The 26355-nt window shown below is 36.2% G+C and overlaps 1 protein-coding gene across 2 annotated transcripts; it reads left to right on the top strand.

The window, feature by feature from the left end:
* On the top strand, positions 1-26179 carry LOC121728003 (TBC1 domain family member whacked). 2 transcript variants are annotated; one of them, XR_006035756.1, is made up of 9 exons: positions 1-453; positions 10609-10730; positions 14061-14253; positions 16339-16522; positions 17840-18034; positions 18432-18664; positions 19128-19204; positions 19295-19302; positions 26169-26179. XR_006035756.1 is itself a non-coding variant. In XM_042116093.1 (7 exons), exons 1-7 carry the CDS (start codon positions 311-313, stop codon positions 19135-19137), a joined length of 1080 nt encoding a protein of 359 aa, XP_041972027.1. In that variant the 5' UTR covers positions 1-310; the 3' UTR covers positions 19138-19282. The 2 variants fall into 2 exon arrangements, 1 of the variants encoding a protein (XP_041972027.1); XM_042116093.1 differs by lacking the exons at positions 19295-19302; positions 26169-26179 and having other exon boundaries at positions 19128-19282.
* The last annotated feature ends 176 nt before the right edge of the window (positions 26180-26355 follow it).

Below are 26355 nucleotides of genomic sequence, written 5' to 3'. Positions count from 1 at the left end.
TCATGCGCTTCAGCAAATGTTGTATTTCTTTTGGTTGACATAGTTTTGCAATTTATTCAGTAATTTGTTTGCTAATGCTAATGCTCGATAATAGTATTCTATCCCGTGTCAATTTAAAGTAGCGTGAACCCTGAATATTTTTGTAAAGTAGACGCGTGTTCGAGTGTGCTTGAATAATGAATACATGGGCAGCGCTGTATGTTTGTAATTAATTTTCGCACGCCCACTGCACAGGTTGGGCTGGTGTTTGTTGTGATGATTAATGCCCGAGATTGAGTGATAATATATTCGTTTCCTCTATTTATCGACAATGTCACTGCAAAAAAGTGAGAAAAGTTTGAGGAGCGCAGGAGGCGAAAGAGGTGACCAGGATAACGCGTCAATATGTTCGTCTGTGACCACGCAACCGGACAGACATGGGTTTTTAGGAGGAGCTCAATATAGTCCAGAACCGTACGTACCATTTAACTTTTATTTGATTACGATTTAGCATCCTAAAGTATGATAAGGTATGTACACAAAAGTATTCTTATCAAAACAACCATGCTCTGCAGGTATTATAGTTGTTAAACTAAGGCCAAAGTAGTTATTCATTCAAATTTATATGATACAATAAAATATGGTATGATTAAATCTATTCAGGTTTAGAAAATACTTAGTAAATAAAAATCCAAAACAAACATTATACACAAATATAAAATACATATTTTTATATTTACTACATCAAAATTTTAATGAAACATACCATTAAAATACAAAAAATTCTATGCACCCAAAAGAATAATGCTCACATTTTTAAAAAGGCCAGCACACACTTTCTAAAACAGCAATAATTGATACAATTTGAAACAGTTGCTATGGCAATTACTTATTAACATTTGGTGTGTGAGTAACCGACCTGGCCCTTCTAATTGTCTCTAATTGCATAAAGCAGGTTTCACACTAGCATTTACATTTCAAGGCTCTCAAGTATGTATTCACCATAAATAGCCAAACCACATGCTATTCTAGATCCTACTGCACAAAAACAAACTTTTAAATTGTATTTTAAATTTATATTTTTTACACAGTTTTCTGACTGTAAATGCAAACAAACCGACACTTATATTTTGTGATCAAAATTATTGATTTAATGCTCGGAAATCATACCTTTTCTGAAGGGATTTCAAAATATACACACTTTAATTTAATGCTTCAACAATCTACTCCCAACTTTCGACCGCGAAATCAATAGATTTCCAGGAATCCACGATCAAGGGATTAAATTTGTATGTAGTATTGGTAAAGAAGAATATATAGTTGTTATAACAGGATTTTACTTAAAATCCAAATGTTTCCAAATTAAATTAGTTAAATTAAAGGTTTTTCGAGTAATTCTTTCCTGCTTATATCAGGAAATGACTAAACATTGTAATAGACATTAAATAAGCTACTACACATTATTCTTTGAAGTTGTCTTAAAAAAGCTTGTTGCATAAGGTAAAAGTGATTATAAATTTAAATAAGAACTATGGGAATGTAATATTACTCTCAATACAATGAGATAAAAGTTAAGAGCATATTGTGTTCTAAATAAAGTTCACAGGCTTTCCATTGACAAAGTAATCATTATTAATAAGCCGTAATTATTGTCATTTATGTTCTTTGTCTTTATTGCTTTTCTTTACCTCATTTTAAATTTTAAATGTTTTCTTCTGCTGAGTTTCTCTTAGACTTGATAAAATTCAAGCAATATCCTACCGTGTGACTATTAAATGTCTAGTTCATTACTAGTTACTTCCAGAGGCTTCAAAACTTCGACAAACAAATACTTTAACAAACTTTTTACATATTTTATTACAAATATTTAAAAAGTTTGTTTATTTTTAGTATTATTAAAAATAATACTAATAATAAGTGTGTTCAAATGTTAAAAGAAAAAATATTTTATTACGACTTTTAAATTCTCTGTCTGATTTTGAAGAAAATATATGACACTGGGGAAAGACATAGGCCTGCGCCATTTCTGTGTGGCAAAATGTCTTAACATTTTGCTTTAGGTGAATTTGGAAATCATGCAAGAACTTATTCTTGCATGATTTCCAAATTCACCTAAAGCTATTGGAAAGAAGTCTAGTATTTCATATCTATTATCTAATATTATAAAAGTCGCTAATTAATTTTTATATAGTTTATAAATTATATTAAAACATGCTTAACAAAGTAATAAACAAGTATATGTAATGAATATTTACATTTTATTTGTACGGTCGAATGTTTTTCAAGGTTAACATATTTCCTATTGCCATTAGTTGTGTTACCTTGGCTTTTAGACTGTCTAAACAGTTTTACTGTTGGTGTACATGCATGTGCAAGAATATGCTTTCATTTAACAAACATCTGAGGTCATTTCATGTGATTATGCAATATTATGCAGGCTTCGGGAGTCTAATTTTAAAAGATATGTGGTTTAGGTTTTTAGGCACACACTATGATTGTCTATACCCGCTGATGCCCGCACCTCTATTGCGCCTTAATTCGTTTATCGCGCGAGAATTGTAATTTTTTCCGGGATAATAAGTATCCTATGTCCTTTTCAGGACTTTAAGCAAATTTCAGCAAAATTGGTTTAGAGGGAGTAACAAGGTAACAGAGTCTGTTACCTTGTTACAGGTACATACAGAAATACAGACATACTTGCGCATTTATAATATTAGTATGGCATTATACTTGGGCTCCAGTATTGAGACTCGAGATTGTCATATCTGTTGTGACTGTTGTAAGTTGCCCACAAAACACAATTGGTTTGGCACATGCATGATGAGTCTAAATAGGATAATTTTATAAAATATAACCTTCAGATTTTTTTCTAAATCAAAAAAATATGTTGACAACATTAATTAATATTTAATTCTGTGTTTTAATTTTCAATAACAAAGCATATTATAATCTGATGCATCATACAAGTTATATTAGTAATTAGTTTACATCGGTATTGTCAAAATTAAAGCTTGATCATTACATGATTCATACTAATCAGTTAATGCAACACATAAATATAGTTTTAACCTTTATTACACTTCAAAATAATTACTGCAGTGCAGTAAAATAATACTCATTTTACACATGTTTTTACTATGACTCATGGTGTTTATAATCATTTTGGTTTAATACATTTTCAACATAGTAAGTTATCAGTTTGGCTTAGATTGCGTATTTGTTGTAGAGTTTATCAACGAGTAATGACATAAGAGAGAACTTCAAGTTCCACCCCCTAAAACGATGTTACAGAGGGTTCAATTAATGATTCCATTAATTGAACCCTCTGTAACATCCTTTTATATATCTATACTTAATATTATAATACTGCAGAGTTTGTTAGTTTGTTTGTTTGTTTGAACGCGCTAATCTCAGGAACTACTGGTCCGATTTGAAAAATTCTTTCAGTGTTAGATAGCCCATTTATCGAGGAAGGCTATGGGCTATATTTTATCACGCTAAGACTAATAGAAACGAAGAAATAGAGGAAAATGTGGAAAAACGGGGGGAAATTATTTGAAAGGGCTTATTTGAACGCGCTAATCTCAGAAACTACTGGTCCGATTTGAAAAATTCTTTCAGTGTTAGATAGCCTATTTATCGAGGAAGGCCATAGGCTATATTTTATTATTCTACGACTAATAGAAGCGAATAAATAGAGGAAAATGTGGAAAAGACGGGGGAAATCATATGAAATTGCTTATTATCTTAAGATTCTTAAGAACTACTGGAGCAATTTTTATGTAATTTGGCAAACATGAAGAATAGACGACGTTAAGGGATATAGGCTATTTTTTGCGGAAAAATGTACGGTCGCGTGAAATTCCTAAATTAAGCAAGCGAAGCCGCGCGGAACATCTATGTATAATAAAATCGTAGGAAAGTCAATGCTGTATACACATTGAATATTTTTGTACAATAAATAAAACGGGACGTGATCTACTATACTAACGCGGACGAAGTCGCGGGCAACAGCTAGTTATATTTATATATATTACTGCAATGTGTTCATGCTAGACGGCAGCACCAGCACGGACAGTAAACAAAAAGTTTTTATTTATTTATTTATTTAAAAACTTTATGCACATAAAAAAGTACAAAGGTGGACTTAATGCCTAATGGCATTATCTACCAGTCAACCTTTGGGCGATACAGGAATAAAATTGTGTAGGTGCCAGTCAAGTTACAAAAAAAAAAAAGGAAAAAGAAAGAAAAACTTATACTTACTTAACTTATCAAATACATAATTATTGCATATTATACTATACTTTAAATAAAATACATACCGTAAATAAATTATACATAATATTATATATACTTAACTATAAATATAATGTAATATATTATATATACAATATACTTATTATTAATAATTATAATATATATACAATATATAAATATAACCACATAATGATACGAAAACTAAGAGTCCGCCAACTGTTTCAAGTAAAAGTCACGCACCCTGCGCTTGAAGGTATCTCTGGTTTTTGACATCCTGATTTCCGGAGGAAGAGCATTCCAGAGAAGAACAGCCTGGATATTGAAAGAAGAGTGGACAGAACTAGACTTATGGGATGGGCAGCTTAAAAGCTGATTTGAAGTGGATCGGAGGTTTAAATCGTGTCTGTTGCAACGGTATTGAAAGTGAGGGGCGAGATATTCGGGAGGATTGGGATGATGCAGCAGTGAATATAACACACTTAGTGCCCGCACAGAGCGGCGCTGACGTACTGGTAACCAGTGTAGCTTGGAGCGATACAAGGAAACATGGTCGTATTTTCGAAGGTTGAATATGAATCGGAGGCAATTATTAAACAAACGGTCGAGTTTATTGAGCTTATCGGCACTAAGATCAAAACAGCACACGTCACCATAGTCAATTATAGGGAAGATGAGGGTCTGGACCAGCAAGGTCTTAATCGGAGTCGGAAGGAAATTTTTGAACCGATAAAGGGATCGTAGGATATTTGTGACTTTGCTGGATACATTGGAAATATGGGATTGCCAAGTCAGAGAGGAATCAATATGTAAACCAAGATCTTTCACGCTTGTACTAAAAGTAATTACAGAACCATTGTAGATAACAGGTGGAAGTGCACCTATATCTACTTTACATAAATATCTTGGACTACCTAACACCATTGCCTGGCATTTAGAGGGATTTACAGATAGTCCAAAAGTATCGCACCAGTCTTTTATTGTTCTTAAAACCTGATTTATTTCTGCGATTGCTGCTGTTAGCTGATCTAGTCCTACCTGGATGTAAAGCTGCAGGTCATCAGCATACAGATGATACGCAATATGAAGTCTTTTAGTGAGTAAATTTATAAAAATACAGAAAAGTAGGGGAGATAAAATACCGCCTTGTGGAACGCCAGCGTCGAGGTTGCGCCACTTGGAGGATGAGCTCTGCGTACGTACCGACTGCTGACGACCACGAAGATAGGAGGAAATCCAAGTAAGTGCTTCAGACGAAATCGGAAGTCCAGAAAGTGCTGCCAGTAGTATGTCATGATTGACATGATTAAACGCGTTTGAGAAATCTATTAGCACTAGGATGGTAATCAAAGAGTTCTCAAAACCGGTCCTTATATCGCCTGTAACTTTTAACAGAGCAGAGGTTGTGCTATGTCCAGATCTGAATCCCGATTGTAGTGGAGAAAGCAAATTATTTCTGAACACAAACCCGGACAGCTGTTTATGGACACAAGCTTCGAGAACCTTTGATAGGAAGGGAAGGATGGAGATAGGACGAAAATGTGAAGGATCAGTGGGATTGGGGATTTTTGGAAGCGGGCGAACAAATGCTTTGCGCCATAACTTTGGGAATTCAGAGGAAACAAGGGAGAAATTTATAATGTGGGAGATGGCAGGTAGAAGTTCATCTTGGATGGTGGTAATCATGCGACGACTAATCTCATCACAACCTACGGCATTAGATACTATGGACTTAATGGACTTATCGATCTCGTCTAAAGCAACTGGAGAAAACTGAAAAGGGTCTAAATTGGGACGAGGTAAACCGTTTAGGTAACTAATGGTCTGGAGTTTTGTGTGGTCATCTAGTGAAGCTGTGGAAGAGAAATGTAGGTTTAAGTCGTCAAGGCTAATGGAACTGGGTAGTTCCGGAAGTTCTTGCGACTTTCCTATACCAATAGTTCCAAGGAATTTCCAAATGTTAGGAGGGGATAATGAAGCTACGTTTTCGAAAATATGGCGGCGTTTAGCATTACGTATCATCTGGTTGCAGCGATTCCTAGCTTTCTTGAAGCTATCCCAGTTGGAAACACTTCGATTTCTTTTAAATCTCCTATAAGCACAGTCCCTACGCCTCATCGCATCTCGAATTTCAGAAGTCAACCAAGGAGCTGGCGGATGTTTGAGCTTGACTTTCTTTATAGGAGCGTGCGAATCGTACAGTCTTTCCAAAATTCCGTTGAAGACCGAAACCTTATCATCTATGGTAGGTGCATCATACAATGGTTCCCAATCAATTTTAGTCGCGTCGATTCTTAGTTGTTCCATATTAACCCTCCCATAACAACGCTTGAAAATAATTCTAGGAGATGGTTTTGGTGGTTTAAGGATATAGGTAATATAGATTAGGTCGTGGTGGGAAAAACTAGGAGCAGGATATTGTCCGTGGGTTTGAACTAAGGACGGATTGGAGGTAAGGATCAGATCAAGCCAGGTATCATCACTGATAATGTTATGATGAGTAGCGGAGAGTGGCAAAAGATGAAGACTGACCGATTCTATTAAATGGGAAAGTTTTTGGGAACGAGGACATGATAGGTTCAAAAGGTTCGTGTTGAAATCACCCATAATGACGTGATGTGCGTATTCCGAACTCAATGTCTCCAAAACCGGTTCTAGCTCCGAAACATATTCAACAGACGGGGGACAATAGACTACTCCAAGAACCAATTTGGCTCCCTTGATGAGCACCTCAGTGAAGATATACTCTGCTGCAGAAGAACCGTCAGATGGAGAAGAGGCTATTATTTTATGAGATAGATCACTCCGTAGGTAAATCGCAACCCCTCCGCCTCGCCTGCCAATTCGGTCATTTCGAATAAGGACGTAGCCAGGCAGAGCATATGACGTGGACAAAAGGTGAGGTTTGAACCAGCTCTCAGAAATCAGGATGGCATGTACATTATTCCCAGAAAATGTTTCGATAATGTCACTAAAGTGACTAGGTACACTTTGGGCATTTATGTGACAGATGTTAAGAGCGCCGTTTTTCTGTGTATTGAAATTCTGGTGTAAGATTTCACCTAGTGTGTAACTAGCACTTTCATCATCAGATAATATACTTGTTTCATTGGCAGAATAAAATGAATCACTTTCGGACATGGATATATAAATAATAATAAAATGAAAAGATAATAAATAATAATAAATATAAAACAAAATACTATAAGTACTTAATAATATTGATAATAATAAATATTAATAATTATTTAATTAAAACTGAAAATAACTAATTTAGTGTTGCACTTTGCATGCTTGTACCACCCGCCAACTGACCGTTAAATATGTTACATATATATAAAACAATACAGTCATTTTTGTTATTTTGCCACTTTGTAAACTGCTTAACTACGGACGTAAAAAAAAAAAAAAAAAAAGTTTTGTTTGACGTTTGACAATGTTTCTGTTAATTATTCTGATATGACGTTTGCAACATGTCCGATTTTGGTAGGACTGTTTACTGTATGTGGTAGTAGCGCCCTCTGCTCCGACTAGCGGAGCTCCAGCCTCCAGGGCTTTGCCGAGCACACTTTGAGAATGGCTGACCCAGAAATTAAGGCTATTAAGTAGGTTTTAGAAGTGAACTAATGAGGCTGAGTGCGAAGTCTTACGCAGCGCGAGTTAGCTCGATACGTACTTGACCGAATTTTATGTCTAGTGAGATGTTATCTTTTTAGATTGCATTTTTTAAATTTCCTTTACTTTTAGGTCGAGATTCCCCTGTCTGGAGAATTGTATTTGGTTTAAAATTATGTTATCTTTTGTCATGAAATGTTCTGTTAAAATCGTGTTAACTTTTTGTCGTGTATATGAGAGAAAACGTAATATTTAACTTCGATCGCGGATTCTTGGAAATGCTATTGTATTCTATTGCTGTCGCGCTCACCGGTGCTCTTATGGGGGAAGGATTTTAACCGAAACTGGTTCGAGTGAGTCTGAAGAATTTATCCATCGCCCGCAATTTGCGTTCTGATATTAATTGCCAATAATCGATCCGTCTGCTCGTTTCCTAATCAATAATAATAATCAATCATCCATTATTATTGAAGGGTCGATATTTACCGCTTTCTTTTGGATGTTTGCCATAGCCATATATTTTGTCGTAGGAAACTCGTGAACATTCTATGCCAATAAACAGCGTTTATTAAACAGCGCGCATTTTGTTGATCGTTTCTATGCTAATATTATAAAGGAGATTCTTGTCTATTTGCATCGAATAGGCTCAAAACGAAACTACAGGGAGGATTTTAATTTGCTTGATACAAATATAGGGTAGCCATCAGCTGGGCTGTATGCGAAGACTTATTTTAATCGCAAGGAAAATGTACTCTCAGAATTATTATATTATAGGCGTACAAAGCCGCGAGAAATATTATATGTATATAATGTATAGTATGTTTTTATTATTCGTAGTGTATATTATATAAGTATGTATAATTGTTACTAGATGACGTCCGTAACTCCGATGCGCCAAAATTCGTTTATCTCGCGGGAAAAAATTTCCAGGATAAAAATCCTATGTCCTTTTCCAGGATTCAAAGTATTTTCAAACCCAATTTCCAGGATAAAAATCCTATGTCCTTTTCCAGGATTCAAAGTATTTTCAAACCAAATTTCCAGGATAAAAATCCTATGTCCTTTTCCAGGATTCAAAGTATTTTCAAACCAAATTTCCAGGATAAAAATCCTATGTCCTTTTCCAGGATTCAAAGTATTTTCAAACCAAACTTCCAGGATAAAAATCCTATGTCCTTTTCCTGGATTCAAAGTATTATCAAACCAAATTTCTTTCTTTCAAAAATCTTCGTGAAGCGGTAACAGACAAACACACTTTCGTATAATTTATAATATTAGAATAGAAATATGAATTATGAGAACGATTGGTATATAAGCCAAATCCAATGCAACATACCAAATCACAACATGGGACACACGGTAAAACGAAATACATGTCATTGATATTACAGTCAAACTACATTTAATCGCCGACCTTGTAAATATAACTATATTTTTTTATGAAATAAGGGAGCAAACGAGCAAACGGGTCACCTCATGGATAGCAACTTCCGTCGCCCATGGACACTCGCAGCATCAGAAGAGCTGCAGGTGCGTTGCCGGCCTTTTAAGAGGGAATAGGGTAATAGTCGAGGGTAGGGTAGGGAAGGGAATAGGGTAGGGGATTGGGCCTCCGGTAAACTCACTCACTCGGCGAAACACAGCGCAAGAGCTGCTTCCGGCCGGTTTTCTGTGAGAACGTGGTAATTCTCCGGTCGAGCCGGCCCATTCGTGCCGAAGCATGGCTCACCCACGTTTAAGTTAACCATTTGAAATTTACCAAACAATACACAGATTATGAAATAGTATTCCGGAATGTTACTTCGGTTGGTGGGCGTACAACACTATTAGGTAGGCGTAGCAATACTAGCTTACTATTGTGGTATTAGATGGTATAAAGTATATTGGTATAATACGGAATCTTAAAGGAGGAGCTCCTTTAAGATTGTTGCCATGATGGCATGAAGATGGCAGAAAGTCTTGCGAAAGGCAATGAAAATTATTTAAACGGGAGCGAAAAGTTAAGGATGCAATGAAATAACCACATAGTGAAAGCTTGCGACAAATGCAGTCTGCATACGAATTACATGTTATTACTCATTTCCAAGCTGTTATAACTTATAGCCAGTGCCGAATTTGTATCTATTTCTATACATATTATAAAACAAAGTCGCTTTTTTTCCTTCATGTCCCTTTGTTCCCTTTAATCTTTAAAACTACGCAACGGATTTTGATGATTCTTTCAGTGTTAGATAGCCCATTTATCGAGAAAGGCTATAGGCTATATTTTATTACGCTAAGACTAATAGGAGCGAAGAAATAGAGGCAAATGTGGAAAGAACTGCGAAATTTTACCGCTATAAAAATCGCACATTTTATCCTCATTGTCATTTTCAGGGTTCTATACTTACAGGTACAGTAACAAAGCTAAGTGATAATACTAAAGGGTGTGTATGAGCTCCCTGTATAATATTATGTAGAGTTCACAATTCACTATGAAAGTAGCAGCGCTGAAAGAGTTACTTTTTAAACTTTTGATTGGGAAAACTCACAAATCACAAAAAAATGTCCTTTTCGCGCTACTTATTACTACTTGTGAACTCTGTTTAAGGGACACATACACATTACACATTTCAGTTATACACAGTACACACCTTAAAGTATTATTAATTTGTTTTGTTTTTTTTTTCTAAACTTTCAGTATTTCAAATCAACAGATAGTAATTGAAAAATAAGAGTATATTGACAATTATTAATGGATTTTGTTTTTATTTTCAGTAAGAGGACTTTATCACCGAGTACGATATTGAAGAGGGAGCAGAAATGGCTGCGCATGCTTAACAACTGGGAGGCTTTCATGAGCAAAAACTACAAGAAAGTTCGCGAGAGGTGCAGGAAAGGTAGAAAAGTGGAGTAACTTCATATTTAAATTAGATAATCTACTGCTAAATTAGGCATCCATTACACGCTCATGCAAGCGACAGTCAATTCCGTCAATCATGAATTATGTTTGACTGATGGTGACTGATGGACTGACGAATGGTATTAGACGGTCACTCAATTCTCTTCAGTTTTATGTCAGTCAAAGTCAAAATTTTCAAAGGTATACGTTTCTAATTTTTTTTTCTATTTTGTCAGATGTGACAACACTCACTCAAAATTCGTGACTGATGGTTGCATGAAGCAAAAATCAAAATATCCGGATTTTCGTCAATCAACTTCATGCAACCGTCTGTCACGCTCACTTATCCATCAGTCACAGCCATGACTGTGGTAAAACTGACACCAAAACCTACCGTGTAATGGATGCCTAAAGGAACTAGATGACGCCCGCAATCCTGTTGCGCCAAAATTCGTATATCGCGCGGGATTTTTTTCCGGGATAAAAAGTATCTATGTTCTATCCCGGGACTCAAAGTATCTCCACACCAATTTTCAGAAATATGGGTTCAGCGGTTTGGGTGTGAAGCATAAAGTTAATATACCTAGCGGAATAGAGCAATAATCTCGAGCTGTCAAACGAAACCGAAATTGGTTTCATCTGTGTGTAAAAAAATATGTGTACGTATACACTTACACAAGCATGATTGAACATGATTTCTATGAGATTAAATTGTCAACGTGCGGCACGTGCCGACTGGACGTCAAAAAAAAGAGTGCTGCTGTCATGTATCACACGTCTCTTTTTACCACGCAGTGTGACTGATAGTGACATCTCGCTTGCTCAGGCCTTGATTCTCTATTCCACTAGCTATATTAACTTTATGGTGTGAAGAGATAACAGACAGACAGACACACTTTCTCACTTATAATATTAGTATGTATAGCATAGGTCGATGACCGATTACGCAGCTACCGCTACCACAATAGACATAACTACCAGTAGTTCGACTGCAAAGAAATGGACAGGTTTCAATATCTGTCAAATTCGTCGGATTTCACTAGGATTATGAACGGAATGTGCCTCGCGCTGGCTGATAATAATTTATTTTTAAATATTTAAAATAAAGATTTCAAAATTGGATTCTGACAATTTTAATCGAATGTGCCAAAACACAAACAACAATACGACCAAAGAGGAACACGTCCAGCGAATATGTCATAGCCTTAAATTCGTAGGTAACTAGTTAACAACCCTAGCGACGATTTTCGTCATAATACGTCAAATTAAAAAATTTCAATATTTCTAAGTCGGCATCATCATAATAATAATACGTGAACGAAAAACTTTGTAACCCTTTTTACGAAAAATGTGGAAACGTAGGTGCATGAAATTTTGCACAGTTATAGTTTATATGGTGAAGGAGTGCATCGAACTAATATTATTTTGAAACTGGCTCTTGCCCGCGACTTCGTCCGCATGGACTTAAGTTTATAGTTGTTCCCGTACATCGATTGAATAGTTTACGCGCAATTCAGAAAGTATATTGTGTGGGAACCGCACATTTTTCCGGGACAAAATGTATCCTATGTTCTTTTTCGGGACTCAAAGTATTATACCAAATTTCAGCAAAATGGGTTCAGCCGTTTACGCGTGATGTCCTGACCACGCAAAATATAACGTTCCGCGCTTCGCCCGCGTAAATTAGATATTTCACGGACAAATTAGTCCACGAAAAATAGCCTATGATCCTTAACGTGGTCTACTTCTTATCTGTGCCAAATAACAGAAACATTGCTCCAGTAGTTCGTGAGATAAGCCCTTTCAAATAATTTCCCCCGTTTTTTCCACACTTTCCTCTATTTCTTCGCTCTTATTAGTCTTAGCGTGATAAAATATAGCCTATAGCCTTTCTCGATAAATTGGCTATCTAACATTGAAAAAATAGCTTTAGTCATTGCTGAGAAAAATCGATATTGCTACAGCCAAATTATCAAGGTGGACGCCTTAAATATCATTGCGTTGACTGACGCGAATGAGGAATTTACGCACTATACGTTCAGGGCTAATTTACCTCTAGCTCCGTGAGAGTGACCCTTGCTTGTGTAGTAACAATAAATGGTATATTAGAGGGGAAATATAATTGAAGTTTGTGGCTACCGGTCTTCCTATTTACATAGTCCGATAATCGTGTCGCAAGTCGCACGCTTCATCGCACATTACGTAAAGATATGTCGCAAGCTATTATTGAAGCGAAAAGAAACTTGTGCGTTTTCTAGGGCTTAGGAATATCTGTTCCCTTTTAGGTGATTAAGGAAATATAATTTGTACTTTGGCTGTATTTTAGTAATCGTTTTGTTAATATTATACTGAATTTTCAAACGTTCGAAAGTTAAAGCCCTCGAGCTAAAGAAAGCGATACAAGTGATTAAGAACGTGTAGAGACTAGAGAAGCATATTCGTCTATGATTGTCCATAATCGCCGATGATTATGCATGCGGCATGCCTAACCAGCTCCGCAGGTATGGTTAATCATCATATTCGAATTAGAATACATATTTAAAAATTCAAATTCTACCGTCCAGAGACAACAATTTTTGGAACGAAGTTCCTTATTGCGCGTTGCGAAAAGGGGCTAGACGGAAAAAGTTGTAACGACACTTTTTTATTAGTACCTGCATAGGAGCATAGAGCGTTGATAGTACTGGGCGTCAACTAGATTGGGTTTTTTTTTCATAGAAATATAATAACCTTTAGAAAAGGCATTCCATACAATCGTCAGCGCGAAAATGTGTCATCCTCGAAATGAGTGAGCTCACTCATCTGAGAGCAGTGTGCCATAGGACGCGGTGACAGTCGGACGTGTTTAATGCATTGATTACGTAAAATATGCATTGAAAGCGTAAAATGAGTGAAAGAGAAAGTAGTATATGCTATTACTGTAAGATAAAAAGGACGACAATATTTTCTCGATACACATTTTGCATGCAAAAACATTGCTACAGTTTTGATGGCGTATGCCATATCCAGTATTGACATCGTTGGTTTTTTTAACTTCGTTCCATCCGGGTGTCCCTTGACACCTCCCAAGTTTTTTTTTCATATTTTGTATTTGTACATGACACTTATAAGCATCACCACTATCAGCCAAAACATTATACGGTGTACCATCGAAGAAATTGATATTTGATTCATATGCAGTTGACGGACCTACGTCATTTGGTCGGATTACGTCAATTCAATGTTAGCTGTTATCTGTCGGATGGGCTTGACATAACGCGACCAAATTACGTAGGTGCACCATCTGCCTATGAATCAATTGCTTCATAGAACTTCCTTCTTTTTCCAGGCATCCCAGCGTCCGTGCGGCCGAAGGCGTGGCTGTACCTGTGCGGGGGTCAGCTGCTGCTGGAGAAGCACCCTGACGAGTACGAGGAGCTGCTGAAAGCCCCCGGAGACCCTAAATGCATGGAGGACATTAGAAAGGACCTCCACAGACAGTTCCCCTACCACGAGATGTTTATACGCGAGGAGGGACTCGGGTAAGATTTTACTTACTGTCTCGCTTAGAGATTTTTAATGATTACTTTTCATTAATTTATTATATTTTAAAGGTTAGACAGAGCATGTAGTTTATGTCAAAATCTTCATTAGATTAAAGTTAAGTAATCCTTTATGTGTTTTGAGGGTGGCGGTTAGTTAATGTAGCTTGCATTTGAATGGAGGCTGTGAGTTTGATTTCTGCGTTTCAAAATGTTGCATCAGCCGCAACTTAAAATGTATTTCTGAGTTTGGTTAAGACTTGGACTCTGACAAGTCACAAGATCTATGTGTCGGATTTTAACATGTCCATCGGACTATTTATTTAAAGACCACGCCAGTCATCCGTTTCACCGGGTTACGTAAGTAAAGGAAGAGACGGGACTTCTTAGGAATTCCAACTTTTTGACAGTTGTTGTTTTGACTATATAACGGCCTGTTAAATATTGAACGGACCTTTAGAGCAGGAAATAAATTTAACACCATGTTAGGTGATTTGACATGACTTTAGCGCATGGTGGAACGCTCGATAGCTCTAACAGGCCGTTAACTAATTTAACAAGCCATTATTTATTTAACATTGCTTGATGAAACGGGACCTAATTCCTAAACATCATAAGTTAGCGAAATGTTACACATTTCCCGGTATATGCTTAATCCATAGAAATCAATTTTATTTTAGTGGAATTACAACATTTTCAACCTTATATTATATAATATGTATATTATGAATCATTAAAACTTGTCGAAATGTCACACATTTTCCAGTATATGAATTTCCGGTAATTTCCCTTACGTAACAGACGGAAGGAAATGACGCTTTAGGATAATTCCTTAGTGGTTAGTCCTTCCTTTTATAGGCTATCGGTATTTACAATTTTATGGTGTAAAATACAAACACACAAACGTAAGGGCGAGCGCTCACTTCACGACAGATGATTGCAAATTGCAATACAAAATATTTTTGTTTGTACCTATTTGTTAACGTGTATTGTATAGCAATATAATTATGTATCATCTTAACTGCCGCACTCAGAGTGGAACATTAATTAGTTATTAAATGTAATTAATTCAAAATTTTGACATAAGCCCCATACATTACCTGTCAAACTCTTCATTAAATTGAAGGTTAATCGTAATTAAATGTCTCTGAGTACGGCGGTTAGACTGCTAAATTTTCTCACCGTATAAACCTTCCTTGGTTCTCCACGATTATTTCAAGACTAAAATTAGGCAAACTAGTTCAACTGTGATCGAATTTTAGCGGGACTAAAAAAATTAAATTATGTTTTGTTTATACAGGATGTAACAAAACATAGCGATAATACTTTAGTGTGTATGTGTCCCTTATATAGAGTTCACTGTAAAAGTAGCAGCTCTGAAAGAGCAAATTTTTTTGTGATTTGTAAGTCACAAGTTTGCCCATACAAAAGTGCAGGGGACTCATATACACCCTAAACCATTATAATATAATTTTGTTACGGCCTGCGCCTTTTACAATTTTGTACCCTAGCATTTTGTTTTGTAAGGTAAACTACATTGGTAGTCTTTTTAATGACACTCTTGACTCTACTAAATCCTCTTCAAAGGTTTCATCTTCATTGCCGGCCAGGCGTGATTAAGTGTACCAATTGTCAAACGTTAGCCGCTCAGGGGCGGCTGCTATGATTGTATAATTTGGTAGTCCAAATTAGGGGACACTTAAACACGCTATAGACGCAGTTTATACGGTGATATACACGCATATGCATAGGTGGAGCTATAATCCATACTTCTATCTTCTAATATTATAAATGCGAAAGTGTGTCTGTCTGTCTGTCACATCTTCACGCCCAAATCGCTGAACCGATTTTGCTGAAATTTGGTATAGAGATAAAAGAGTCCCGGGAATGGACATAGGATACTTTTATCCCGGAAAAAATTATAGTTCCCGAGCGATAAACGTATATGTATGTATATACTATATAGCTTCATGTTAATGTAGAGAAGAATGTTTTCAGAATAATTAATTATTCAATATTAAAGTTTAAATTATTGATATTATACTCGTATGTTTAATATTTAACAATAAATGTTTCCATTTCCAGTCAACAAGAGCTGTTTTGCGTGCTCAAAGCCTACTCGGTACTCAACCCGAAAGTTGGGTACTTCCAAGCGCAGGCGCCTGTCGCCGCTTTCCTGTTGATGCACATGCCTGCGGTGCAGGCCTTCTGGTGTCTCGTCAGCATCAGCGACAAGTACCTCAGCGGGTACTACAATCCTGGACTCGAGGTTAGTCTATGGAATATTGTCTATGGAGAGTGTTGTGAGTTGTCTGTGGCGTGTGATTGTCATTATCTATGGCGCGTGCTCCAAGTTGTCTATATCGCACGCACATGCCGGCGGTGCAGGCCTTGTGGTGCCTCGTCAGTATCAGCGACAAGTACCTAGTTAGCGGGTACTACAATCCTGGACTCGAGGTTAGTCTATGGAATATTGTCTATGGAGAGTGTTGTGAGTTGTCTGTGGCGTGTGATTGTCATTATCTATGGCGCGTGCTCCAAGTTGTCTATATCGCACGCACATGCCGGCGGTGCAGGCCTTGTGGTGCCTCGTCAGTATCAGCGACAAGTACCTAGTTAGCGGGTACTACAATCCTGGACTCGAGGTTAGTCTATGGAATATTGTCTATGGAGAGTGTTGTGAGTTGTCTGTGGCGTGTGATTGTCATTATCTATGGCGCGTGCTCCAAGTTGTCTATATCGCACGCACATGCCGGCGGTGCAGGCCTTGTGGTGCCTCGTCAGTATCAGCGACAAGTACCTAGTTAGCGGGTACTACAATCCTGGACTCGAGGTTAGTCTATGGAATATTGTCTATGGAGAGTGTTGTGAGTTGTCTGTGGCGTGTGATTGTCATTATCTATGGCGCGTGCTCCAAGTTGTCTATATCGCACGCACATGCCGGCGGTGCAGGCCTTGTGGTGTCTCGTCAGTATCAGCGACAAGTACCTAGTTAGCGGGTACTACAACCCTGGACTTGAGGTTAGTCTTGTGGAATATTGTCTATGGAGAGTGTTGTGAGTTGTCTGTGGCATGTGATTGTCATTGTCTATGGTGCGTGCTCCAAGTTGTCTATGACGCATGCACATGCCGGCGGTGCAGGCGTTCTGGTGCCTACTCAGCATCAGCGCCAAGTACCTTAGCAAGTACTACAACCCTGAGCTGAAAGTAAGTGTCTGGGATATTACTCAGGGCTAAGATTTTTAGCATTGACATGGTGCTACAAGACTGTCAAGTCCCTAGAAATAACTGACGTTTGAACTTTTTAAGACACAATTTTAAAAAGTTGTACTGTCAATATTTTGACGTTTATTCTTTTAAGTTGACTATTAAAAAGTTCAAACGTCAAAATTGTGACCATAAGCAATGAAGATCATGTTTGTCAAAGTTACATAATAGGGCTCAACTCAATATTTTCCGTGAGATAAGATAGTGTATAGAGATAAGATAGGTGTCTGTGTTGTTGTTATTATAAAGGTTACAAAGAGTATATTGTAGCATCTACGTCTCACAAAGCCTTAATATTTAGAATTTAAAATAATTCCAGGTGCTCCAGCGCGACGGCGACATCCTCCACGCGTTACTCCGTCGCACGGCGCCGGCGGTGCAGCGCCACCTGGCGAAGCACCGCGTGGAGCCTGTGCTGTACGCGACCGAGTGGTTCCTGTGCGCGCTGACCCGCACCCTGCCCTGGGACAGCCTGCTGCGGGTGTGGGACTGCTTCCTGTGCGAGGGGGTCAAGGTACAGCTATATATGACACAGTATACGTCACCGTGACTCCATACTTCCGCATGTAGAGAGCCATCATGGTCACGAAAAGGCGACCTAGTGCATTTGCCTTATTTCTTGGTTCCGTGGACTTCATAAAAAGCATAAGTCTGACCCAAATGTATTTCTTCTTCTTTTTAATGCTTCAGTTGCATTTTCGACATACATGAAGCTTGGTAATGAAGGTATTTTAAGTTTTAAATAGGACACAGGCCAGTTGTAACACGAAATACTTATCAAAAGTTACAATAATAAAAATAACCTGCCTAAGCAAATTATAACACCCATCCTCCAAGATGGGTGTTATAATTACATAACGAATCTACTAACAAATCAATCAGCCACTTTATGTCTTTATCAAATGTTTCAGGTGCTATTCAAAGCGTCTCTCGTGATCCTGGCGGGCGCGCTCGGGTCGGCGAAGGTGAGGAAGCGGGCGAGCGGGCTGTGCGAGACGCTGGAGCTGCTGCGCCACCCCCCGGACCACGTGCTGGCGGAGGAGTACCTGGTGTACCACATGCACCGTCTGCCGCTCACCGAGGAGGACTTCGAGTTTGAACACCAGCGCCAGACCGCGAGACGACGAGCTATGCCTGCGAGGAGGTTAGTTGATGAATAGTGTTAGAGAAGTCATTTTTACTCGATTGCAACGGAAAAACAGTGTTTATCTATGCACGGCTTGTGGGAATGATGGTATATTATAGTTGGTTTTGTGGTTTGGAGGTTATTTTTTGAGACATTTTTTAACCAAATAAGATTCAAGTATAAACATTCAGTTAAAGTAATACAATGTTTGAAACATGACATCTAGAGGAATGATTTTGGCAGTCCATACATAGACTGGGTAGTGGGTACCTACACAGTGATGCTACATGTCTCATTCATAGCTGTTCTTGAGAGCCGTATCGCGTAATTCCGTTGCCACTTACCGCCTATTACTTTGTGTCTCATACAATTTCATACTAACATTAAGCAATAGCGCGCCTCGTCGCTCTGCAGTCTGCTGCAGTGCAGTGACGAATCACCTGTAACTTGAGCTGTTTCTAATCACCTTCATCTTTTCCAGTGGCAGCTGATTCAGCGACTGCTCCTACAAGCGTTATTCCAAGAATAACGCTAGGGACATCTTCCACACTTTGTAAAGTGACAGAACGAAAACAGACTCGAAACGACAGTGATACGAACCACATATAGTGACTAGTGATACAAAGTGCAATTGCGTTAAGAATGCAGTGAGTCGAGTACAAGACAGCAAAAAAGTGCTAACGGAAAGAATGCCATTTTGACATTTTTACACATGATTAACTTCTTTAATAAGATGAGAAAGTCTTTCTCGTCAATCATTGTCTGTCAAAGACTAAAGTGAACTGTGAATCGCTATATGACAGCGAAAGTGCTAAGTGCTAACAGAAAGAAAGCCATAACTTCAGATAAAAAAGACTATAGTGAATGCCAAGGGTGGCTGTTATAGTGTATAAAGTGTTTTTGCAGTGCAATTGGTGAGTAGTTTTTCTTATAAAACTAAAGAGGATTTGAAGTGTTTGACTTGGAATCAACTAAAGAAACACCAACATTATTACTTTGTGAGAAAGTTTTGTACAATGATAGCATTACTTAAAAAACTACTTCTATTTTGGTAAAGTTATGCTATTTGAAAGGTAATATTTAGACATAATACTTGATTATTTTATTCTCGAATTATACTTCCAATTTATAAACGTGTTTTTAGTTTTTCAGTGTAAAGATAAGTTTTATTCAGTATTTATAACTACTACATAAATATTATTTTAAATTCAAAATGCTATTTGTTTTGCCTTTACTTTGCATATTTTTACTTTAATTGGGATCAAGGCAATCAAAATATAGAGTTTTTGCAGATAAATTTGCAGATAACCTTATATTTCAAATTAGTAATTTAACTCCATCTCTAAAGATGGAATTTATTGTAAATATATAGTTTTGTGATGGCAATATTATATTTTAGGAAAGCGCAACTGCCGTGCAACATAGTATTCTAAATTTTACATATCTTGTGTTAAAATAATATGTAAATAAAAGTTATGAATAATTTTTGAAATAGAATTTTCACTTTTCTATTGGGAAAGTACAAGTATGGCTAAGTCTAGTGTAAATAAATAAAGAAGGCAAGTCTAGCTAGGCCCAGTTATTTAACTAGAACTTTTTCTGATACAAAATATCTATGTGAATCTATAAAAAATGTAAATTCATATTTTTGTACAATTTAATTAGATAGTTATTTTATTTTTAATGCCATCAACATATTTTTCAGTATTCCAATAAAGTGCTTTATTAATCCATCTTACTAATAAAAATATTTATTCTGGCAATCATACAAAAAATTGCTCAACCTAGAGCAATGTTTTGTACTTGTGCCTACGTTGATCACATGATTGGACAACATTTAAATATTGTAAGGGCCTGTCCTTGTCTTGTACCTAAGTCACATGATAGGACAATGTTGTAAGGGCCATCCAGCTTTATATATTTTGGTTAGATATTTTCATATCCCACTGTCATTGCTGCTAGCTTAGTAAACGACATATTTAATTATTTAGTCGAGTCGCGTCATCGATATTTTGACGCATAATTGCCGGCCACACTATTTACGGCAGTCTTAACGTCAACACTCCCTCTTCGTCTCGGGGGCTGCTGTTCGTCATGTGTGCGTTGCGCGCTGCTATGAACACTTTGGTTATTTGTATGTAAATCAAAGCATCGGCAGCGCTGCGACGACGCAACGCTGACGCAACGGCCGTGTGGACTGGCTCTTAGTGGCAGACGGAAATTTGCGCGATAAAGAAATAAAATGAACACGACTTTCAACTATTTTTATTTCTTTTTAAGTAGATGACAAGTCTTTATTTAGTCAGCATAAGATTAAGTATTACTAGTTGTAGATTTGTCTTTTTAATTGTTATTAACACACTCATTTATATACATTTTTGCTATGCTGTGTCTGAGGTTTGTGTGTTTCTAATTCTTGTTCAGATTTTTTTTCAATTGCATACCATTGGGACAGACAAAAAAAATAAAGATTTAAAAATTTTACACTGAAAAGAGTGCCTGACAGAACACCCTTTGTTCAGACAGTATAACGACTAGCTCAACTCCTCTGACTTACAAGTTACAACTGCTGCGGTGATACATACTCATTTCCTGCCAGTCCATTTCATAAAATAAGTTCTTCACTGACAAAATATTAGCAATGATAATATCAGAAAGTCATAATTTACTCCAATAGTAGGCTTTTTGGCAAAAATGATGCTTAATATGTAATTTATTTTAATTATTTTTCAAACTTTAAACGCCAAACAATTTGCTTACAATTTTGGCAAAGTATGCTTGAAAATAATATGTTTTGTATGAACTACATTTTAACCCGTCGATCGTCAAAAAATATTGTGTCTCGGTCACCGGTGACCGTATGGGGCTTGATGAATTAAGGTTCTAGTCTTAAAAAGGATAGTCTGATATTCGTAATAGAAGGGTTTAATCTTCTTCTAACCAGATATTTGAGTCACACAATCTGAATTACATAATAAAATATTCTTATGTTTTTTCAATAACTGGGACCAATTTTTTTTATTCAACTAGCATAAGCCAAGACAATACTGTTAATTGAAAATCTTTAAATCATTTTAAATTACAGTCTTTTTCTCTAAACAAAGACTAAATTGTATTTGACTTAAGTTATTTTTATTAAAATAACATAAATTTGATAGAATTAATACTAGAAATATAGATATATCCACCTGATTTGCCAAATAATCTAACAGAATAACAATTAAAGAAAAATTATCAATTTTAAAGGAGGTCAAAAAGATGTCCTGGAAAATGGAAAACCTTCACTGATTCTTCGCAATGTACACATTTTATAAAATATAGGATATAATAATTTACTGTAATTATTTCACGCTACAATGCAGCCCTAGCACACACAGTAAACAAAAAGTTTTGTTCGACATTTGACAAATTTTTTCTTTTATTATATGACGTGTGCAACATGTCGGATTTTGGTCGGATTATTTACTGTGTGTGCTAGTAGCGCCCTCTGCTCCGACCGCAGCGTAATATTCCCTATTGATAGTTTTTATGGTTACAAATTTTGCCTGATAAGATATGTTGTAGGATACCACATATTGTAAGGCTATGATTAAGTTTAAATATACAACTTGGTGCATAATTATTTTTCCTCATTTTTTTAATTTTTAACTTGTTTTGGTGCGAAATGTGTTTGTAACTTTTAGCGTTGAAAGACCTAATGATATTTTACTAAATATTCGATATACTTACTTAGTTTAAATTTGGTTTAAATGTAAACAACTCAGTAAGCCCAATAGCGCACTAGCGGCCGCGGCGGCCATCGAAAATATGGTTCGCGTGGTCTATGGCGGTTTCATACTAAGGTATCTACAGGTCAGTTAACTAAAGCTGGCACGATGAACACATTTACATATTGCGCTTGTGTAGTGTCTGTGAATAAGCGCGGCGTGACGTCGTACTGCATACGCATCATGAAAAGTCTGCCCGTCTCACTCGCGCGCGTTCTATCTTATGAGCGTGAAGGGGACAGTTATTGTTTTTCTTTTGCTACTGTTTATAAATACAGCGTGGTGTTACAAGTTAGTGTGATAGGCGCGCGGCGCGTGTGATTGTTTACCTATTTGGAGGTTAGAATAAAATGTCTTCGGAAAGAATTGATTCCGGCTAAACTTTAACGGGACAATCTCGTGAAATAGTGTACAATGTTGTTATTTATCTACAACACACCCATTTTACTAAAAACTAACTCTAGTCTACCTACAAAATCATTTATTTTTAAACATACTGTACAGTGAAATTGCATAAGTGTGAGCACTGTGAATGTGTCAGCTTTATTAACTGACCAATATCTTGATGACCGCTGCGGCTTGGCCGCTAGTGAGCGCCCGGCCTAATGGCGTTTAAATTAAGTATATCAATTTAAATGTCAAGCATCAATTGCACAAAAAATATAATGTCCACTGAGATGTACTTGTACTAAATGGCACATTAATTTGGTCGAGTTTTTAGTTATTTTCACATTTGCAATCAAAATGAATTGGAACAGTGTGTAGTTACATTGTTGCACAAGAATATGTATTAAACGCTAAAAGTTGTAGTTCATAGTTTATTTAATTTTGAGTGTTGTGTGTTTTGGAAGATTATTTTATTTGATGTTACTGTGTGTTAGGAATTCCTTGTGACCCCGCTGTGAAAAGGCTAACAATAAAGCAATATCTTATTGGCACTCTTCTAAATCTAGTGTTGATTTTTCTGGCCCATCTGGTTATTATCAGTGTTCTATTATATTACGAAATATGTTTGAAATTTTATAATCTTCACAATGAACTCAATTTATTATTAGCCCTTACACATTGTCAATCTTTAGTGTTGTAGTTACTTGTATGTTGTTTTTATCGCGCACACTCTGTAAAGTCCAAATACATGTTCACATCAGCATATTTCAAATATTCCAATGTTACGACCACATTCCATATTTTCAGACTGTTCAATACAAAATATAAAGTTACTGTAAGTATTTTTATACCATGGTAGTTTCACTGTATTGCAATAAATGTGTTGTAAATAAATATATCAAGTTAAACATGTCTTTCATTGTTCACCTTCATGTTTTTCATGAATTATGACTGCCTACTTTTTTAAAATTTTTCTTGAAGGTAGGTAGAAATTTGTTACAGGAAATATCCGATAATTTTTTTGAGGGTAGTTGAGAATTTCAGTAATATAATATGTTACATGTATCCTTGCACCTGTGTCGTCTAGACTAACGCCGCATAAATAATGGAATTTATGTTAAATTCATTCATAAAGTAATAGGAGCAACTGTCACAACACGCAACGGGAGTTTGCTTTTATTCTGTAACTCTCCTGCACCTGAGACCCTGTTACAAGCAAGCAGCCGCTCCACCTCCTTGTCTGACATCACAATTACTAAAGCCTGAAAATGGCTGCTTGCGCAAGCGGTCATTTTTAGGTTCATACTCCTCCCACAGGCCACAGCCACCACCCCCTGTTTGCGTTTGGCTACCCCTGTAACGGCCATCTTTGGTTACATACAAGCTACCTCCTGTCAGCTCATAACCCTTAGAAACAAGTTTCACTCAGACACAAAGTTGTATGATTCGATGCAGATGGCGCCACAAGTAATTTGAAAATACCTTAGGGGGGTATTACATTATCATTTATATTGGATCATTTCTATGATCATATATAGGATCCAATATGTATATGATCATATTTTGATCATATCTGCTTATTACATTATCATATTTCATTGATCCTATTTTACGTCATATGTGGTTTCAATAGCCAATGAAGAGCGCTAACGCTGACAGGTATTGACGTCAGGGTTACTAGATCTCAGAGAATTCGATGTGTCAAAAGAGATCGTCATTTTTAATATGGTTTGTTTTTTGTTATTTCAGCAATATTATCCAAGTATATAATTAGAAAAATAATTACATTATATTATTTGAAACATATTAACGAACAAGAAATTAAAAACTCTTTTTTATATTAAATAACTGGCAACACCTATTTCTATGACCATTGGATTTAATCTTTCAGCAAATGTCAAAAATCTATGATCAAGGAAGAAATGAATCATATGTCTATATTACATTAACCAATATCATTGACTCAATAATCTCGGATCCATTATATATGATAATCTAATATCCCCCTTACAGAATATTTAAAAAAATAAAAGTATTAAAAATTCATTTCCATTTCTGACAACACGAAATAAAGAATTTCAAGATAAAATATAGACATGAACACCAAATCAAGTTGAGCTGAAATATGTTCCTATTAGGCTGGAGAGAGCAAGGGATTTCGTCGGCAGTCGGCACCTATGAGATCTTTCAAATACCAATGTTTGGTTTTGCATATTTACTGACCCAGAATGTAAACAAATATATATACTATTACTATAAGTAAATAAAACACACACAGTCGCTTTCAAAACAATATTTATTTTCATTATGCACCTATTCAATATCAAACTCTATTTATAAATGTACATAAATTAGATAAAAATGCAAATATGGCTTACATATTTAAAACAACAGATATCAGTCACAGAAAGTTTTGAAGTGGTCGCTGTACTAAGTTACTATAACAGTATACGGACATAGGCCAAAACAAATTCAGTCTTGGTTCACAATTTTGTTCATATCTAAAAGCAGTTTACCCAAACACAAAGAGATTGAGAAGATACCTTTGAACCTTTCTGACCATACAGGAAAATTATGCACAAATATATTATTTTAGGTCAGCTTGTGTACTGAGTTTATAAGACTATTTTTAATTTCAATATAAAAAGTAAAACGGTTTTACTCAGGCAATTAAATATATTTTTCTTTATCAGTTAAACTTTAGGTACGTTGGTAGTAACTACCAACCTACCTAAAGTAAAGAAAGATAAGTTACAGCTATTCCAAGTAAAAAGAATTTAAGGTGAATTTTTAACCAATATTGACCACAATATGCTTAACGGTTACAATATTCTTAAGTTGAGCAAAATTATTACTTACAGTAAGTATTATTAAGGCTTAAAAATAAATAGGAATTGTGGATTTCAATGTACGACTGTTAAATTTATAAAATGTGGTAAAAAATAGGATTTTTATATTAAATACATACTTTCAACATAGTTTGGTAAAAAAATTATTGATATAATATTGTTATATTATAGTAACGAGTAACATGTAAAGATGAATGCATACCATAAAGTTAATATAGGTACCTAGCGGAATAGAGCAACAATCTCGAGCTATCAAACGAAACCGAAATTGGTATACATCTGTGTGTAAAAATATGTGTACATATACACATATTAACAAGCATGATTGAGCATGAATTCTATGAGATTAAACTTAAGAGAATTAATGTCAACGTGCCGATAAGTGCCGACTGGACGTCAAAAAGAGTTCTGCTCTAATGTATCACACGTCTCTTTTTACCACGCAATGTTACTGATAGTGACATCTCGCTTGCTCAGGCCTTTGTTTTTCTATTCCGCTAGGTATATTACCTTGCTTAGACTGAAGTACAGTTTGTGAAAAAAATACTTTAGAGTGTAAGTATATAACATAAATGAAAAAGATAAATAATTCTCGAAATAGTGTACAGACTTAGAACCTCATTATCATAAAGGTTTAATTGTAAAAGCAAATGTGAAATTATATGGGCCATTCTGTAGAGTCACAGAAGCTGTGGAATGGCAGTTG

Source organism: Aricia agestis, chromosome 6 (assembly GCF_905147365.1).
Source record: "Aricia agestis chromosome 6, ilAriAges1.1, whole genome shotgun sequence".
In the NCBI taxonomy this organism is placed as follows: Eukaryota; Metazoa; Arthropoda; class Insecta; order Lepidoptera; family Lycaenidae; genus Aricia; species Aricia agestis.
This window is presented reverse-complemented; position numbering and strand designations above follow the sequence as displayed.

Excerpts from the sequence above, each read along its gene's own strand:
- LOC121728003 (XM_042116093.1), top strand. The coding sequence starts at position 311 with ATGTCACTGCAAAAAAGTGAGAAAAGTTTGAGGAGCGCAGGAGGCGAA. Across the intron at positions 454-10,608 it reads GCTCAATATAGTCCAGAACC|TAAGAGGACTTTATCACCGA; the intron begins GTACGTACCATT and ends TTTTATTTTCAG. Across the intron at positions 10,731-14,060 it reads TCGCGAGAGGTGCAGGAAAG|GCATCCCAGCGTCCGTGCGG; the intron begins GTAGAAAAGTGG and ends TTCTTTTTCCAG.